Here is an 18,963-nt window from a genome sequence, read left to right on the forward strand (position 1 = left end):
AAGCTGTTGTGCAGAGGGAGAGCCAGGAGATCATCAGTCTCAAACTGTTTTTCCTAAGGATGTTTAGGAGAAATATCTGTAATTGAATGTATACATAAATTAAACAATAATAAGTCACATATTGGTTTCCTGAGTTAGAGATCATCCATCTTGGAGGCAGTACATTTTCCTATAGGAAGTTTTTTTCCCCCAGTGAACCTGATGACCCCACTCAAGTAGTTCCACCATGCCTGATCTACTGAGAATTATTATTTAAAAAACTACATGTTACAACCACAAAAGTCTGGCTTATCTCATAACTACACTCCATAGGGGACATCTAGCACCATATGTGAACCTTCTCAGCAACAACCATCCCAATGTAGTCCACCCTGTGTGGACATTATTATTTGAAAAACTACATGGTACAACCATAAAAGTCTGGCATATCTCATAACTATGCTCAGTGAGGTTCCCAGTGTGGACAAACATATCATGGCCACTTAAGTGACGGAGCACTATCCTGCAATCTTTAAAATATATTTACAACATGTTGTTATGTAATGACTTGACTGAGAATAAGATCCTTGACATGTACCAATTAGGGTTCCATGGAATGTACAGCACTGAGTCTGAACAACCTGCTGATCACAGCTGTCTCCAAGGGCTGTTCAGTTCTCTTAGATCTTACTCCTGCGTTAGATACAGAGGACCATAAAGTGTTGACCAGCTGGAGCACTGCATTGGTGTGAAGGGAAAAGCACTAAAGTGGTTTAAATGGGGTGTGAGCTTTAACTGTTATTGGTCCTAAAGTATGGAATGGCCTTCCCTTTTGTGTGAGATCTGCTGCCTTACCCTGTGTTCTGACTACGTGTCTCTTTTACTGGCATTTGAGTCTGATCTGAGGTTGTACATCAGTTTGAGGTTCTATTTTCTTTGGGTGAAGTTCAACTGTAATTCTGATTTGTTGTTCTTTAATTGTGTCTATTTTAAATGTTTTAAGTTTTCCACATTTTCTTTTTATTCTAGATTTTGCCTGCTTATCTATCATATTTTTATTTTTTTGTATTCTTTTATTGGTTATGTTTATTTTATTTGTCATATGTGCTTTATTTTAGGTTAGCCTTTTAATTGTAGTTCCTTTAACTCATTTATGTTTATGATTGTTTATCATGTCTTGTTTTTAATATTACTTTTCTTTTATTCTTTCTTTTCTATTCCTCTTAAAGTTTTTAATTGATTCAACTTCTGTTGTTTTAATATGTGATGTATAAATAGAGTCTGCCTGGCATCTCTGTGTCATCATTTCAGGGTGATGGTGTATACTCTTAAAGGAAGCAACCAAATAAGTCCCTGTGAAGTCTGTAGCCAGTCTGTAGTGTATGCACTTCTTCTCTGAACTGTTAGTACATTTAAGCCTTCCACTTTCCGTTTCTCCTTCTTGTCCTGGTCACATTAACTTCTCTCAAGAGATTGGTGTACATTTTGTATTGAAATCTTCAGTGTCCTGGTAATTGTATACATTGAATACACTTTTGTAACAACAGACTAACATATCTCATTTTTGAGTATATTGCAATCGAACAAATAGATCTCAATTTAACTTTACTAAATAACACAGTTGCAATGGTATTGCTGAATGAATTCTTAATAGTTGCTCAACATGAGGCTTGGCAGTATAACACTTAAATAGGTTTTTGTATTTACTTTCTGAGTGAGGACATTTCAGTACTCTTTGCACACCTTGCTGTGGATCCCTGCTGTCAAAAGTCAAAGAATTTATGCAAATGTTTTAAAACGTCTTCTCTAATTACGCAGACAGCTTTTCAATGTGAAAAAGAGGGTTTTAGGCAAATATCATGACGTAAATGTTAGGTTTAGAAAACTTGTAGAACTGCACTTTTAAGTATATCTGAGGCTTAAAGGAACACCAGTGTTCATGTCATAGAAGAAATATTTTACATATTCCAAGTTCAGTTTTCTCTTATCTACCTAGGAAACCCAAATATCTATCTTTGGATTGAATGCATTTATTGCAGTGCCAACTGCTAAGTGACTTTATCCTCTCTCTACACCTTTAGATCAAGTTTCTTTTCCATATTTGTGTCAGGTCCGCCACCAAGCTTAGTCCAAAGCCAAGATCTGCTCTTTGTTTTCATTAAATCCTGACACTATTTTAATTTAAGGAAGCACAACAAAAATGTACGAAGTTCCACCTCACAACCCAACACATGACTAATCAAATTTCCAAAAACACCTTAAACAGCTTACAGGTGTATCACATAATGATCCATTTTACCTTGGGAAAGCCTTTATCAATGGCAAAATCCGCAATGTATGAATGAATGCCAGTTATTCTCTGAGCACTATGTAGGGAGACCAAATGAACAACTTTCAGTGGCTGGGTAACTCTTCACTATTCTTGTAGTCACGAAACCAAACATCTGCCACATGGTCATTAGTGCAGCTACAGCTTGAGAAAAATGTGTCTTACATGTAAACATGCTTCCATTGCAGCCTTGACTGCCTGCCTTTTGCAATGGGTTCGGTAAAAAGTGGTTTGCCTTGATTTGGTGCTTCTATTGCAACCTTGTCTTTACCGTGTTTTCCCAACTATTAACTGCACCATATATAAACAGCATTACAGTATTTTATGTAATTTAAGACAAACCAGTGTATCGACCGCAGCCATGTATTCTCCGCAGATTATTCAACGTTACGTCATCATGTCACGTAAAACCAGAGACGCTATAAGGGAGGCTGCAAAAACTTTGGTAAAACTAAATGCCATGTAGTTGTGGTGCGAACACTACTATGACGAGAACCATTAAAAGTTGTTTGAAGTATGGATGGGTATTTCAAGTAAAAATAGTAGACTCCATCCCCATACACACACACAAATACCTCATTCACAGTAAAAACTATTTATTGACTGTTAATGTAGTGTTATGGGGTCATGCGGGAATGGCACTAAGCGTTTAAGTCGAATTGTTTATCGATCCCCTGGCAACCTAGTTTTAAACGATAATCGGTAACACTTTTATTGGATAGTCCGCCTACAGAGACTTTACAGATGGTTTGTTGAAATTCAAGTTCAGTCCGTCTTTGTTCACTGGAAATCACCTTAACCAAACCCAACCCCTAACCTTAACCATAAAATGTACTGTAGTGTAGAGTTCTAATAGAGAGCTTGTTATAATCTGAGCATCTGCAGATAGTCTGTAGGGGCCTAAATAAAGTGTGATCCTATAATCTTCTGACACAGTTGCCATGGGAATCACAAGAATGAATGTGTTTTAGAAGGACCTTCTCCCCCTTCATTCACTACAGGACATTTACATTTAGTCATTTAGCAGAGACTTTTATCCAAGTGACTAAAAAAGGAGAAAACAATCAAGCTACGAGCAATAGAGACCTAGTGTAACAATTCAAAACTACTTTACATAGGCCTAAGGAATAAAAAGTGCAGGAATGTAACTACTGTAAGTGCCAGTTAGGTCGTAGTTAGAGGAGATAGTATTAGAGGAAATATAAGGAGAGGTAGAGGAAGGAAGAGGAAGGGAGAGGAAGTGCAAGAAAGGAAAGAAGGTGCTCTCTGAAGAATTGGGTCTTCAAGAGCTTCTTAAAAAAGGTAGAGAGGGATGCCTCTGTTCTGGTTTTCTGGTTACTATGGTTGTCTAGTTGAGGTCACAGTCTGCTAAGTTTAACTTACAAACTATACAATGATGATAGGTAAAGTTAGAAACCCTCAGATTTCCTGTGAAGCTTTATATTTACATATTAACAGTCAAATAGTTCCCTAAAACTAGAGATAGCTAGGATAGTTAAAAAGCTACAATAGGCTACTCCACCCAAGTATTGGGCCAGCAGACTTTTTTTTTTTTCAACATCAACGTATAAACCTAGGATTAAAATATATAGGCAAATATAAGTCTACCTGATTATTGGATGTCTCTCCCTCTAGCCTCTTGAAAGTCTATGAATAAGACAACCACAAACATAACACCTTAGCCTTGCATCTGCATAACCCATCCCTTACCCTTCTTGGAAAGAGCCGAACCCTGTTTCAGGTGTCAAAGCATGAAATATCTACTGTAGGCTAAGGCCTACCATTGTAGCATCTGATCATTGATGGCTATGAACGTATGTACTTTCGATGTATTCATAATTATAGAAAGACCTCATACCTGAATGCGTTAAATGAACCACAAATCGCATTTATTGACCCATAGCTGGTCTCTTGACGACTGACTTCAAACTGCATATGGACTTGGAACGTGCACCTGAGATGAGATGAAACGACACGAGGAAAACAAAACAAATAGACCAGTCAATCGACGTTTTCTATAGCCTACTTCATATATTGTCCAATCGTGCACATCGTAATTATAAGATATAGCAGGACACGCATTGAATACAAGTCTTATGGCCATTGCAGATAGAAAGGCACTGTAGTTCCTATGGACTGTTAAACCTGACTTCTTTGAGCATTTAAAATGTCAATGGGCGGTAACAATATGCTCTTCCAGAGCCACGCCTCTCGTTGTGGGAACGCGACCATCAGAGGTTGTTTTCCAGTGCTAGCCAATTAGCAACATAGCTAGCAGTGAATTTGGTGTCTGGCGCGTTATCTGGTGATAGGTACAGTTTTCCTATTTTTTTTGGATGAGTGAAGGAGTAAACATTCATCGGCGATATTAATGAACGATCTTTACGCATCGACTTGTTTTAAGAAAAAACGCAGTTTGGCCAGGACTTTGGTTCTTCGGATCGCAGTGTTGCGAGGTGAGTTTTCTTAGAATACTTGCTGCTGGCTAACTTTAGCTTGCGTATAAAACAGTTCGCTGGAAAACTACGCAATGAGTATTTTGTGAAAATAGGCATGACACGTAGTTATTGGCAAATAACTGAATTTCGCAAATCTTCCTCTTGGCATCGAAGTGTGTGCATGTACATCACAAGACGGTTCAGAGAGTGTTTCCCGTGTAATGTTAGCTATGAAGCTAACAGCTGTGCTAAGCTGAAAATGCTCTGCTAACTGACACATCTTGCAACAGAAGCTGGTTGGACGCATAAAACGGTGCTAGGTAGCTGACGTTAGCAATGACAGAAGCAATGCATGGATCAGTGAAAAAGTGTTCTCACGTTAAGTTGTTCGATTAGTCGAAAATGATTCCTCAAGTGATGGCTTGTTCTTTAAAGAAACACTCGTAGTTAGCTTCTGAAAGTTTTAACGTGCGTGATGGGGAAAAAAAATGATGTGCAATTAAACAGTTGGACGTTACCGTTAGCTACCCAGCTAGCTTTGTTGTTTCTTTGCTAACTAGGCAGCTAATGTTAGCCATGCACAGGACCGAATATTCCTGCGGACGCCTGATGTGTTCATTGGTTCAGAAATGCTAATAATATTGGCGGGCTGACAAATACAAACTTTTATGGGAACATTTAATTCACAAACTCACATTTTTTAACATTATCTCTTATTGTTTGCAAGACATGTAGATAGTTGGTGAGCTGGCTTATTTGCGTTACCCTTGATGGTTAGACGCTGTTTACATTCACCTCGAGTTCGGCGCTTGCGATGTGGTTGCCAGCTTTGCACAGGCCTCAAAGCAGAGGGGGAGGGGTGTGCAGACAAATGCATTCGTTGGTTTGGCGATTTACTGTAACGTTACCCTGCAACCCCGTCTGATGGTTTTTCTCGAGTACTATACAATATGTTGCAGAGTAGTAACTACGCCAGTTCCCATTATCGTTATCTAAGCTGGCAATTCATTTGATTTCACACAATAAACTGCAGTGTCGTTATCTAACTTTTTGAAAACCCGTAGCTAACATGCTAGCTAGCTATGTAGTTGAGTTTGCGGAAGCGTTAACACCAGTGAGCTTCTACCAGGACAAACTGCACGCGGATTCGCAATGTTATTAGTTAGCACTAGCGCCAGTTCTGGTTGTTTTTCTTACCCACAGAAGACGGATAATAAAACAAATGTAAACGTTACCTCTGTCGTGTTCAACTCTGTTTCATTGGTGTAACTAGCAGTAGCGACCTCTAAAACGGAGCTAAACGTTTAGCGTCAGAGCCATGAAAATAAATGATTTGGTTAGCTAGGATAGCTAAGGTTAAGCCCACATTATTGTTAGCTGACGCTAGCTAACGTGTCCATAACGTCAGGTAACGATAATTATATAATTATCAGTAGCTTATTTATAGTTCGCTATGTGAAATTATATCAGATTCCTTTTGATGTTAGTTAATTAAAAGCACGTTTTATTAAGCCAAAGGTAACGGTATGTATATGCCCTGCTAACTTTTACAGAAGGAAAAAAAACGAGCGGGTCGACCAGCTTGGCTTTTGGAAAGGTTTTATTGACGTTGTATATGGCGTTAGCTAACAGTAATTGCTCGAATGCAAATAGTCGTTGCACAGCCATCGATGCCTTAATGTGAACACGATGACAGCTGTCAAAATACTCACGCTCTTAGGAAGTCTCTTAACTTAATATTATGAGAAGTTGATCTGAGAGTCAATTTGGTTCACATTGCATCTCAACGCTAGCGCCCTGACGATTTAGTTGTTAACTAACTGTTAACAAACGTTTTTGTTCTAGATGTTTGTATCACGTGGCTGTGTTGTCAGTCATTCTTATGCTGCGTTCAAGACGACGGTAGACTCTGTAAACCAAATTTGCGAACTTTCTACTTCTGACAAACATGCATTCACCTGATCAACTAGGAAAACAATATGGATGCCCACAGCAACATCTGCCGTCTCACCTGCAAGACCCTAGAAGAACCCTACGTTAACCTTACATTAGTATTTTTTCGCCATCATATCAATAGCCAATCATGGTCAAATCAATGGAGCTAGATTGGATTAGTGGACTAATATTTATTTGGCTATTGTAAAAAAATAAATTGTAACGCTGGCAACTTTAATATATTAAGAATGCAAACATATCGCATACACCAGTAAATGACTGAGAAAAGTGATTAAATAGCGTTTGTCATATTAGGCCCCCGTGATTGTAGCTGTTGTGATGTCAAGTTGAGGACACTGAATTTCCACACGAGTTTCCGAGAAAAAAATCCGATCCGGCCATGCATTCAAATTATTTTGTCTGAGTTGGAGCTTGTATTCTTCCGACGTGTCATGAACATAGCAATAGGGTTTTTTTTAGCCGATACGCTTTCATACGTGATGTTAATGAACTTTCCTTAAATAAGAAATGAAAGCTGGGTGCTCGCTCCGTAGTTATTGGAGTATATTAAACATATCGATTGCATTGTGCCGTGGTCTGTGTTAAGTGTATTGCTTTTTTTTTTGTGTACTTTGTTTTTATGCTCTGCTGTTGTATCAGTGACATTGAAAACACTGCCTTAACGTAGCTTCTATCTGTACTGTGTTTAACCCCTAGTGTGCCATCTTTTAGATTTCACAGTTTGTAGAGCATGAGCACACCATGAAGCGACGCTTGGAGGAACAGGACACAACTGTTTTTGCGTCTCAACAGCGTCGACTCCCTGGTAGTACTGACGGATTCCAACATCGTGTCCTAGCCCCAGCAACAGCTCTGTACGAGGCGGTTTCAGACAACATGCAACCGTCCTCTGGCATGCAGTATTCCGTCCCTCACGGGTATCAGGTATGCACTGCCAAGAGCCTCTGAATTCATAGATTAATATAGTTATGTTGTAAGTTACGGTCCCTGTTGACTTTCAGGTCTATGCAGAATTATTCAGTAACTGATACCAAAGATGCAGGGTCAGATTGTGGACATCATCTGTTTTTGATTAATAGTTTTCTTTCTCTATTTAAAATAGTTTAACACATGTCATTTACTTGTACATCTCATCCGATCATATTACAACTGCATTCTGGACAACGTTTGTAACCCTGTCTGTGTGCTTTTGTTCCCCTTAAAGGTTCCAATGGCCCAGAGTTCAGGCAGTCATGGTCACACCAGTAGCCCAGCAGTCCACAGTGGGCCACACCACCACACCCCTGCAGTCCATCCCCAGGGGCCTGCGGTGGGCCCAGCACCCCATCACCCCCCAGCCTCCTCAGCTCCTATACAGGGCGGCCAGCAGCAGTTCCAGAGACTCAAGGTCAGCTGGCCACTTCAGAAAATGCAACATTTTCAACTTTTCACGCATCCCATGCTACAGTTTTTTGTTGAGTTCTTAAATGAATATTGTGTTTACCCCGTCTTAGGTCGAGGATGCTCTGTCCTACCTGGACCAGGTGAAGTTACAGTTTGGAAATCAGCCTCAAGTCTATAACGACTTTCTTGATATAATGAAGGAGTTCAAGTCTCAAAGGTGAGTATATGTCAGAGAGATATTTTTTAACTGTCACTCCAATGCATTCTATAACCATGCCATTCATCACACCTGTGCTTTGTTTGTGTTGGTCTAGCATTGACACTCCCGGAGTGATCAGCAGAGTGTCCCAGCTCTTCAAGGGACACCCGGACCTCATCATGGGGTTCAACACTTTCCTGCCCCCTGGCTACAAGATCGAGGTGCAGACCAATGACCTGGTTAATGTGACCACCCCTGGTCAGATTCACCACATCACACCCCATGGGATATCAGTGCAGAACATTCTGCCCCCCCAGCACCAGCCCCAGCAGCCCACTCCCACCACCACCACCGCCGCTGCCACTACCGTCACTGGCCAGCCAGCTCCAGCCAAAATCAGCAAGGTTAATAGCCAACTTCACTGCACTTCAACATCATATTTATGGCCTTTGAGAAAAGGAAGCAGTGTGCAGAAATGCTTACGTTTAAGGATGATGTCGAAAGGATTATCACCCCTAGCCTTACTTTATGTGACCTGACTCTTAAATCATGACATATTCGTGCTAGAGCTTGACAGTTTTACGAGCCATTAGGAAGTGTCTGAGCTGTATGTTTTTCCCACAGCCCATGCAGTCTCCAGCCTTGACCCCGACCAGTCAGCCCAACCCGTCCATCCCTTCCTATGCGTCTCCGCGCTCCCCCTCGGTCCAGCCCCACACGCCAGTCAGCAGCACACCAGCAAGTGCCCCGCCCCTGCAGAACAACCAGCCGGTGGAGTTCAACCATGCCATCAACTACGTCAACAAGATCAAGAACCGCTTCCAAGGCCAGCCAGACATCTACAAAGCCTTCCTTGAGATTCTGCATACTTATCAGGTGAGGACGACTTACAAAGAAGACATAGATCTCTAGATCTCAGGCACTCTGAGATTCTTTTGAATGAAAAGTGTGTTAAAAATAAAATGAATTATTATTATTTATCTGCTGATGGAATGTTGGATGATGTCTGATTAGTTAGCCTCCATGCACAACTGTTTCATCTAGGTTTTGTCTTATTCTGTATGAGATTATCTGTATAATGTATTTGAATGTGATGTCATGTTTTCCCTTTGCAGAAGGAGCAGCGCAATGCTAAGGAGGCTGGTGGGAACTACACTCCCGCACTCACAGAGCAGGAAGTGTATGCCCAAGTGGCCCGTCTCTTTAAGAACCAGGAGGATCTGCTCTCAGAGTTTGGCCAGTTCTTACCTGATGCCAACAGTTCAGCTGTGAGTGGATATACAGACAGCAGAAGATGTCTGTTTTTGTTCTGTTGAAATACTGATCATGTATATATATATTTTAACACAAACTTTTCCTTTCTTTCAGCTGCTGAGCAAGACGACTGCGGAGAAGGCCGAGTCTGTGAGGAATGATCATGGTGGGACAGTGAAGAGGCCCCAGCTGAACAGCAAGCAAAGGTTCAGTCAGAATGGCTGTCCGATTAGAAGGCATGCCGGGCCCCCATCCACGCCCCCTGTTAAGGTATGGGGCACGGTCTCATTAATGGCCGCTAGTGCCTTTGTATGTTATTTCTCATAGTATAATTATCCATGCTGTCCAGATTTACCTGAGCATTGTGCAGGTATAAAAAAAAAAAAGCAATTAGCTGCACTAATATTCCAAACTGATCATCAATTAAAAACTTTTTTGCAGAAGAAACCAAAGTATTTCGGGAAAGACCATCAGTTGGCAGAGGCGAGCAAACTTGGTGGAGGAACCGAGTCCATGTTCTTTGAGAAGGTGAGTTAGAACGTCCCTGTTTACATCGTCCCTGTTTACATCATCACTGCCGTTGGACTCACCTAGCTAATTTCAGTTTTATAGCAAGCAAATATTTGTCTTGCCCCAAAGAGCTGTATTTAATTGACCTTTTTTAAATGTGGCTTTAGGGTGTTAAGTGAGAGAAATTGAGAGAGTAATGCTGTATAACTGATTGTTCTTTTAAGGTGCGGAAAGCCTTGCGCAGCACGGAGGCCTATGAAAACTTCCTGCGCTGCCTGGTCCTCTTCAACCAGGAGGTCATCGCTCGAGCAGAGCTGGTCCAGCTGGTGGTGCCCTTCTTGGGGTGAGCGTTCACGAGTAGCATGCCTAGAAAGTGCATGTAACTTTTGGTCATTCATCCCTCTATGGGAATGTAATGTGATGGTTGGAAGTGTTGTTACATGCCTAGAAAGTGCATGTAACTTTTGGTCATTCATCCCTCTATGGGAATGTGATGTGATGGTTGGAAGTGTTGTTTATTAAAGGTAAAAAAAAAAAAAACACTGTCCCATTTGTATAATTGACTCATCAGTAGGCTGCATAGGCCTACTATTCTTCTGGATTTTTGATCACTTGCGAATATGCATAAAAACATATGAATAAAAACATAGTGACGTGTCTTCTGTATGCCTATAAAGTGCATACTATGTTCTGGCTTGGCCAGTGGGAATGTTATTCTTTTCAGCTGAAGTAAACGCTCATAATTATCCCCTCAGGAAATTCCCAGAACTTTTCACCTGGTTCAAAAACTTCCTTGGCTACAAAGAATCGACACACATCGAGAGCTTTCCCAAGGAGCGGGCCACCGAGGGCATCGCCATGGAGATAGATTATGCTTCCTGCAAGAGACTGGGCTCAAGTTACAGAGCACTGCCCAAAAGTTACCAGCAGCCCAAATGCACAGGCAGGACCCCACTATGTAAAGAGGTGAGCGCGACTCGGAGACTTGTTTGCTCCTTATCATTCTGGAGGATGTATTTTGCTGTTGCTTTTAATATTTTTTTACAACTTCTATTTAAGTTTTAACAATTTCTCCTGTGACTGGTTGTAGGTGCTTAATGACACGTGGGTGTCCTTTCCTTCCTGGTCTGAAGATTCTACTTTTGTAAGCTCCAAGAAGACCCAGTATGAGGAACACATATATAGATGTGAGGATGAGCGTTTTGAGGTGAGAGCTTCACATTAACAACTTTAATAATTTGTGAATGAACAATAGCTATAAATGTATGAATTACAATGGATTTGTAAATGGATTACAAAATGCTTTTTGTTTCCCCGCACATCTTTGCATTCCCGTAGTTGGATGTTGTGCTGGAGACCAACCTGGCCACCATCCGTGTCCTTGAGAGTGTGCAGAAGAAGTTGTCCCGCATGTCTGCTGAAGAGCAGGCCAAGTTCAGGCTGGACAACACCATGGGTGGCACCTCTGAGGTGATCCACCGCAAGGCTATCCAGAGGATATATGGGGACAAGGCTCCGGACATCATCGACGGCCTCAAGAGGAACCCAGCAGTCTCCGTCCCCATTGTGCTGAAAAGGTGAGCGTCAGTCAAGTTAGAGTGGCAGTCTGTGACCCGACACCTATTTGATACGCTGCTAACACACCAGGGTGTTGAATATGTACAGTTTTCTTTACAGTAAATAACAGCGCTCTTCTGTGATCTGAGGCATGGAGCTGTAATATGCTTAGTGCTTTAACAAGATTTAGCTCACTCAATCGTTTAGAAGTTTTCCCATTTACGACCTGGTGGTCATTTATGTTTATGAGAGCTTTTATATGTTTTTTTTTTCCTTTTTCCATATCATGCATCCCACTTTTTAAACATCACTTTTACACATTGTAGTCAGGTATACTGTTTGTGTGAGGAAATCTATACAATTCAGAGAAATATCATGGTGTCACTCCTTCAAATAATGAATACAAAAAACAATCAGCAAACTTTAGTTTGTTTTCGTTTTCAACCACGGACCACAAAGCCAAACCTCACTCTGCAATATGCTGACTGAAAAGTGCTTCAAATAGAAAAGTGTGGCCACTAGGGGGAGTGTTTTGGCAGGCGCACTGGTGAGTGACATGTTTGATTTCATATGTGTGTTGCCTCATGTTTGTCCCCAGGCTAAAGATAAAAGAGGAGGAATGGCGGGAAGCTCAGAGAGGCTTCAACAAGATCTGGAGGGACCAGAATGAGAAGTATTACCTGAAGTCTCTGGACCACCAGGGCATTAACTTCAAACAGAATGACACCAAGGTGTTCCGCTCCAAAACGCTGCTCAATGAAATTGAGACTCTGTACGATGAGGTAAGGGACTCGGAGGAAGCATGATGAAACGCTTTCTTTGGCACCAGCAGTGCCACCAGTTTTTCACACTTCATGATGTCATTCAAACTGTGAGGCAATTTGTCTGCGCAGAGCGGTAGACTAAAACAAAACTACTGTCAGTGTTTATTATTGTCGGGTTGCATTACAACAGGGATTGCCTAACAGGAAACAAATATTTAAGCTTGAGTTGCTATCTGTGTATGTATGAATTATGTTTTGTTGTTTTTTCCCTTGCAGCTGTTTTTTAAACTATTTTAAGAAAGTTTGTAGGTGTGGGAGATTGTATCTATTGGCTTGGTCTGTTGTATTGCTCCTGTTGGGACTTCTTGCAAGGAAAAACTTCCCGTTAAGCAACTATTCTACTCCATGATGTACTCCTTTCCGTTTCATCCAAGTATCATCTGAGAAACGCTTCATGGAATTATGTAGATTAATGTCTGTTGTCTTCCCTTCTCCCCCAAGCGGCAGGAGCAAGGGTCTGAGGAGGGCGGCCCCACTCCGCCCCCCAGCGGCCCGCACATGACCCTGCCCTACGAGGACGGCCACATCCTGGAGGACGCCGCCGGCCTCATCATCCACCACGTCAAACGGCAGGCTGGCATCCAGAAGGACGACAAGCACAAGATCAAGCAGGTCATCTACCACTTCCTGCCCGACATGCTCTTCGCACGCCGCGGCGAGCTCTCGGACGCCGAGGAAGAGGAGGAGGAGGAAGAAGAAGAGGACGGCGAGGCGGGCGAAGATGGCGCCGCCAAGAGGCCCAACGGCACGGCAGCATCGGGCGCGGGCCAGCGCTCCAAACTGCTGTTCGGCAGCAGCAGCGCGGCCACCCAACGTGGCACTGGCAGTAACTGCGACGACGCCTACAACCTGCTCTACGCCAACAACAACTGGTATGTGTTCCTGCGGCTGCACCAGATCCTGTGTGCGCGACTGCTGCGCATCTACAACCAGGCGGAGCGGCAGATCGAGGAGGATTCGCGTGAGAGGGCCTGGGAGCGGGAGGTGCTTGGCCTGCGCCGGGAGAAAGGAGACAGCCCCGCCATCCAGCTGCGCCTCAAGGAGCCCAGTGAGTCTCTAAGCTGCATCTCACACTTCTGGTGTTCGTCATTAACAACTCCCTTTAGCTGAGTTGCTGAGAGAAAAACATCTGCACTGTAGAACGTTTATATTATGTTTCAATGTGCTTATGGTATCTTGTTGGCCTGCCAGTTGGATTTGAAGGTCGTGCATCTAACATCTCCCTTAAGCTGAGTTGCTGAGAGAAAAACTTTGTTCCAAATTTGCTTTGGCTGTTGGGGTGCACCGTAGAACATTTTTATTATGTTTCAATGTGCTTATGATATTATTTTGGCCTGTTTCACTGCTAGTTGGATTTGAAGGTCAGACTTCTAAAATAATTTCAGGGATGACTTTTTTTTATGACGTAGGAAGTTAATTCATAATTGAAATATCAAGAATGTGTTTTTTGCCAACAATAAGCAAGTTAGACCCAATGCAACAGGGCTTGAACTGACCGTGTCTTTCCCTGCCTGCAGTGGACATTGAGGTGGAGGAGTACTACTCAGCCTTCCTGGAGATGGTGCGCAACCTGTTGGATGGCAACATGGAGGCATCCCAGTATGAAGACTCGCTGAGGGAGATGTTCACCATCCACGCCTACATTGCTTTCACCATGGACAAGCTCATCCAGAGCATCGTCAGGCAGGTGTGTGTCACTGTTGGGCCTCTCTCCCCACTGCAGCAAATCTCAAACAAGGCATTCACATGTACTTTAAAATGCATTGGCCACTGCGTCAGTGAACGCAGAAATCCATCACATACTGATATTGAAGCTGTGGGTGTTTCAGTGTTGAGAGGATTGTCTGTAACATGTCCTGCTAACGCGCGTTGATGTTTATATCTCCTCCTCAGCTCCAGCACATTGTGAGCGATGAGATCTGCGTGCAGGTGACGGAGCTGTACCTAAGCGAGTGCGGCAGCAGGGCCACCGGCGGCCCGCTGGCCACCCAGACCTCCCGCGCCACCGCAGAGGGCGCCTACCAGCGCAAGGCTGAGCAGACCATGTCCGATGAGAACTGCTTCAAGGTACACAGTCTCTACAGCCTACTCCACCTCAGCCAGCCCAGACTCACACGTGCAGCTACTTCAAGGCTGATAATGGCTTATTGTTAGATGAGCTGAATTAAGGTTTCTGTTCTATTCACCTTTTTACTTTTAAATCTAGATGTTGTTTTTTTTTTCTATTTACATAAACTTGACGTGGCAATTTTGGCACACAGGCAGAAGGGAGCTGAAGTACGTGGAAACCCTGCTTGTAATTTATCCTTGTGCCGCTCAGTGATTTGATTTTGAAAACAAGGACCGTAGAAATTCCAGGGTAGATGCTGCTGTAAGGGGAAAACAAAAGCCATAAATTTAAAGCATTCACATTACCATATGTTCATTTATAGTATACATCTGCTAGAAGACAAAGCCAGACTGTGCTATTCAAGCTATACAGGCCAAACAATATGGTGGTTTTCTGGCTACTCTGCCGAGAGTGATGTTGGGTTGTATTTTGTTGTGCAGTTGAACTTCCAGAAGAGCAGAGGGAATATCCAGCTGGCTGTGGAGCTCCTGGACACGGAGGAGGACAATTCAGACGAACCCGCAGAGGCCGAGGTAAAGCCTGACGCCCGTGCAACCGCCTCCACAACTATCACTTTACACCTTTACAATACACTGCACCATTAGCATTGTTGGTGGTAGCTTTGATTGAAGGTGGTCACGCCCTCTGACTGGAAGTTAAGAATGTTCCGGTGCAGGCACACATTCTAGCGCTCTAACTCTGACAAACCTAATGCGAGTCAAGCAAAGAATGAGAAGCCTGCAGAGTTGCACAGCCACATGGGTCCACAGCACAGACATGAACTCTAGAGAAGGATTGCATGTTCAGCCAGGGCTGCTGATGTTTGATTGGTCTGATTGCCTGGTATGCCACTGAGATGAATCAGTTGTGAAGGCTTGGATGTTTGTGTGGCCATGACAACAAGTCTTTTGCAGATACGGGTCAGTGCGAGCACACTGCTGTGTTTTAGAAGCATGCTGGTGTTTTTGACTCCGTGTTCCCTCTGGCTCTGGTTTTGCAGCGCTGGTCGGACTACGTGGACCGCTACCTGAACTCCGACTCCACCTCCCCTGAGCTACGGGAGCACCTCGCTCAGAAGCCTGTGTTCCTGCCCAGGTGAGGCTTCCTCTCCTTGTGCCAGTCTTCACGAGGCGCAAACCCCTATACCCTGTTCTCCCCCCCCCCACCCCCTTACCACCACCCCTTCACCCACAGTAGACGAATAAATAGTCTGAATCCCCTTTTTGCCTGTTTGTTTGTTTGTTTGTATCTCCCAGTGCTTTCCACAGCCCCCTCTTAGTCCGTTTTTAGCTGTACACTCTGTTCTTTTCATACCTTTTGCCAGAGGAATGTCAGAGGGTCTAGTGTCCAGGATTTGTACGGGCTGACTGACAGAATCCTAGTAACAGAACCTTTTAAGTTCAAAGACAATGTCAAGTGGTCATTTTTTTGTGGGTTTGTGTCTCACTTTTCTTTTTTTCGAGAGGCACCCTTTTTTTTTTTTTGTCCTGTTCCGTTTTGTTCCATGTCTCGACAGCACCCACTTGAAATACTGAGCTGCAGACCTGGCCCCCCTGTCATTTTGATCGCACTTTATTAGAGCACGCACTCCACAATGGGGGACATATTTATTTATGCATCGGCTCAGGGGACGGGACAAAACAGCTCACCATGTTTGTGAATCTTCCACTCTGTACGTGTGTGTAAATTTGTTTGTTATATTTTTATTTTTTTTCTTCCTCTCCCAAAGATTGTACTCGTGGGGGAATCATTATTTATTTGAGATTTTTAAAAAAGTCCACAAAGAAGTGATTTTTACTCTTTTATTATTTTATGTCATTCAGTGATTAAAAGAGGACGACCATGATGATTGGGGTCAGTGATAAGAAGTTGTAATGCTGATCATTTTTTAAGTTGACGTTTGCATTTGTATGCTGTCTCCTGGCAAGGCTTTGCAGGATAATCAATCATGAAGGCTATGGAGGACAGCCTCACTTTCTTTGGGCCTCAAATACCCTGATATTATTTTTGGTGGGTGGGAGGGAGGGGGGGTTAAATCTTTTTATCAAAGGGCTTGATGAGAAGCTTAAAAAGTCTGAAAGATGTTGTTCTTGCAAGCCCAGGATGTTTTTGTCCAGTCTCTTTCTCATTGGTGCCCTTTTTATACCCATGTCATTCTTTTCATATGAGGCATTCTGTATGTGACTTATTTAATCCGTGTTTAGACTCGTTTTGTAAAGTTATAAATGTTTTGTGATCTTAAAAGATTTATGTGTCAATGAAACTGCATCAGGCATTGTTTATAAATGGTATCCAAGACAGATTGCTCTCCAGATGAAGATTTTCTTTCTTTCTTTTGTTTTGTTTTGTTTGTTTGTTGTGGGTTAGAATGACCAGCTTGCTGAGTGATAACTGCCATGGTCTGTCATGCCCTGCCTGATCTGTATTTGAGAGAGGGGCTTGTCAATAAATGCTGGTCAAATTGTATTCTCAAAAATGTGCGTGTATTTCTTTCCGGAGATTTGAGCGCATTGCATGGGGTTGGTTCTGATTTCTGGGCTTTGGTGTAAACCAGAGTGTCAAAGGTCAAGCCTGTGTTTACATGTCTCGACTTCAGTTGATTTTTGCATGCTCCGCACAAGCTGTACATCCAAAATTCGAAGCTTGGCTGTCCTGACATCTGGAACCCATCTTGTTGTTTTTTTTTTTTTTTTTTTTTTTTTTTTTCTCCTCTTTGTTTTTTTTTTTTTATTATTATTTTCTTTTAATTTGTTTGATTTGATTTGTTTTCACTCGACAAGCTGACCAGTAGTTGGTTATCTTCATTTTGCTGTACAGTAGTTCCTCTCCATTCCTCATGTGTATTTTATATTAACCCATTAGCAAGACTGCTGCAGTCAGTGCAGTTTATCAGCACATGGTTTATTTTGTTTGCTAAGCTCCACTTCCCAGCAATGGGGAAACCTAAGTGGCTTCATGGAATTATTCAAGTCCTCCATTGCATGGTCATGATGGTTTTATAAACAATTTCAAGTATTTTCACAAAATTCAACAAAATTTTGTCAACCCGTATCCTGGCTTGTTGACCTTTTTGCAACAATGTAAAAAAAAAAAAAAAAAAAAGTATTTGCTAATTCTTCAATACATAATTGGCTAGTTTACAGTGGAGCCCTGAATGCAAAATAAGATTCATGGTTTCAGTCCCCGCTCACCTGCGGTAAGTACACATTTAATTTAGTTTTCATGAAAGCGGGATGTCAAACTGCATTTTAAAATGCTTGTGAATCTGGAGTTAGATTGCTATAGGATATTTTTTACATTGTGCCAAGGGTGTGTTATGTTAATTTGATTTGACAGCGGCAACTTCAAAGCTATTGTAGAACAACTGTCTTAGCTAATTGCTTTCCCCCCCCCTAATGTGTCTATATTCTAGGAACAGCAGAGCTTTGGTACTTGGAACAGACACTCATTCTGACTGATGTAAAGTAGAGAGTTAAGGGTATTTTGCTGAGCTCAATAACTCATCCTCTGGTTGTTTTGTCTTTTCTTTAAATGTCTGTAATCCCCTCTCCATTAGGAACCTGCGGAGGATCCGGAAGTGCCAGCGGGGCCATGAGCTGCAGGAGCGGGAGGCCAAGGAGGCTGCCAAGAAGTCCGCAGAGACGGCCGACGGCATGAACATGGAGTGTATGTTCAAGCTCAACTCTTACAAGATGGTGTACGTCTTCAAGTCGGAGGATTACATGTACCGGCGCACTGCCTTGCTCCGAGCCCACCAGGTAATGCCAACAAAAAAAAGTTTTTCATTTGCAAAATCACTCTTCCCGAATAAATGTAATTCCCCCTCAAGTCATACAGCCACAACACGTAGGTACTCTCAACTGTTGTAATCCTTAGAGCAAAAGTATTTAGGGGACTATATTTGCATTAAAGTCATCAGCAAGTCCAATTGGCATGTCTGGTAAAAATTAAAAGTGCACAAGCAGCTGTGTTTTGTCCAAGCACTGATGTGTTTGTTTGTTTGTTTGTTTGTTTGTTTGTGTGTGTGTGCGTGTGTGCGCAGTCTCATGAGCGGGTGAGCACCCGTCTGCACGCGCGGTTCCAGGCGTGGCTGGACAAGTGGAGGAAGGAGCATGTGACCCCAGACATGGCCGGCGACAACCGCAAGTGGCTGATGGGCGAGGGGCGCGAGGGGCTACTGCCCTGCAAGACCACCTGCCACCCCCAGATCCTGCACTACGTGGGGGTCAACAAGTACCGCGTGAAGTACCACTCGCCGTGAGCCACAGCCTGCCACAGAGGGGCAGTATTTTTAAAAACGAAAAAAAACAAGATTTTATGGATGTGAAGTATTAGGAAGTTTTATGAACTCAAGTTACACCTTATTTTCTGTATTTTCAGTTTCTTTTCTTTTTCTTTTTTTTTTTTTTACTTTGGAACTTCAA

The 18,963-nt window shown here is 42.7% G+C and overlaps 1 protein-coding gene across 2 annotated transcripts; it reads left to right on the forward strand.

Moving 5' to 3' along the window:
* Positions 1 to 4,574: 4,574 nt before the first annotated feature.
* On the forward strand, positions 4,575 to 18,963 carry LOC308368852 (paired amphipathic helix protein Sin3a-like). Of its 2 annotated transcripts, none has more exons than XM_080843134.1 (21): positions 4,575 to 4,764; positions 7,414 to 7,626; positions 7,907 to 8,089; positions 8,196 to 8,302; positions 8,400 to 8,688; positions 8,909 to 9,160; positions 9,400 to 9,552; positions 9,653 to 9,808; positions 9,980 to 10,066; positions 10,273 to 10,391; positions 10,804 to 11,014; positions 11,139 to 11,255; positions 11,387 to 11,625; positions 12,204 to 12,387; positions 12,871 to 13,477; positions 13,947 to 14,116; positions 14,323 to 14,496; positions 14,980 to 15,072; positions 15,540 to 15,634; positions 18,096 to 18,297; positions 18,582 to 18,963. In XM_080843134.1, the coding sequence occupies exons 2-21, from the start codon at positions 7,444 to 7,446 to the stop codon at positions 18,798 to 18,800; spliced, it is 3,840 nt and encodes a 1,279-aa protein (XP_080699260.1). In that variant the 5' UTR covers positions 4,575 to 4,764; positions 7,414 to 7,443; the 3' UTR covers positions 18,801 to 18,963. The 2 variants fall into 2 exon arrangements, with proteins under 2 accessions (XP_080699260.1, XP_080699261.1); XM_080843135.1 differs by having other exon boundaries at positions 9,983 to 10,066.

The sequence above is a fragment of the Sprattus sprattus genome (genome assembly GCF_963457725.1).
Source record: "Sprattus sprattus genome assembly, chromosome: 8".
NCBI lineage: Eukaryota > Metazoa > Chordata > Actinopteri > Clupeiformes > Clupeidae > Sprattus > Sprattus sprattus.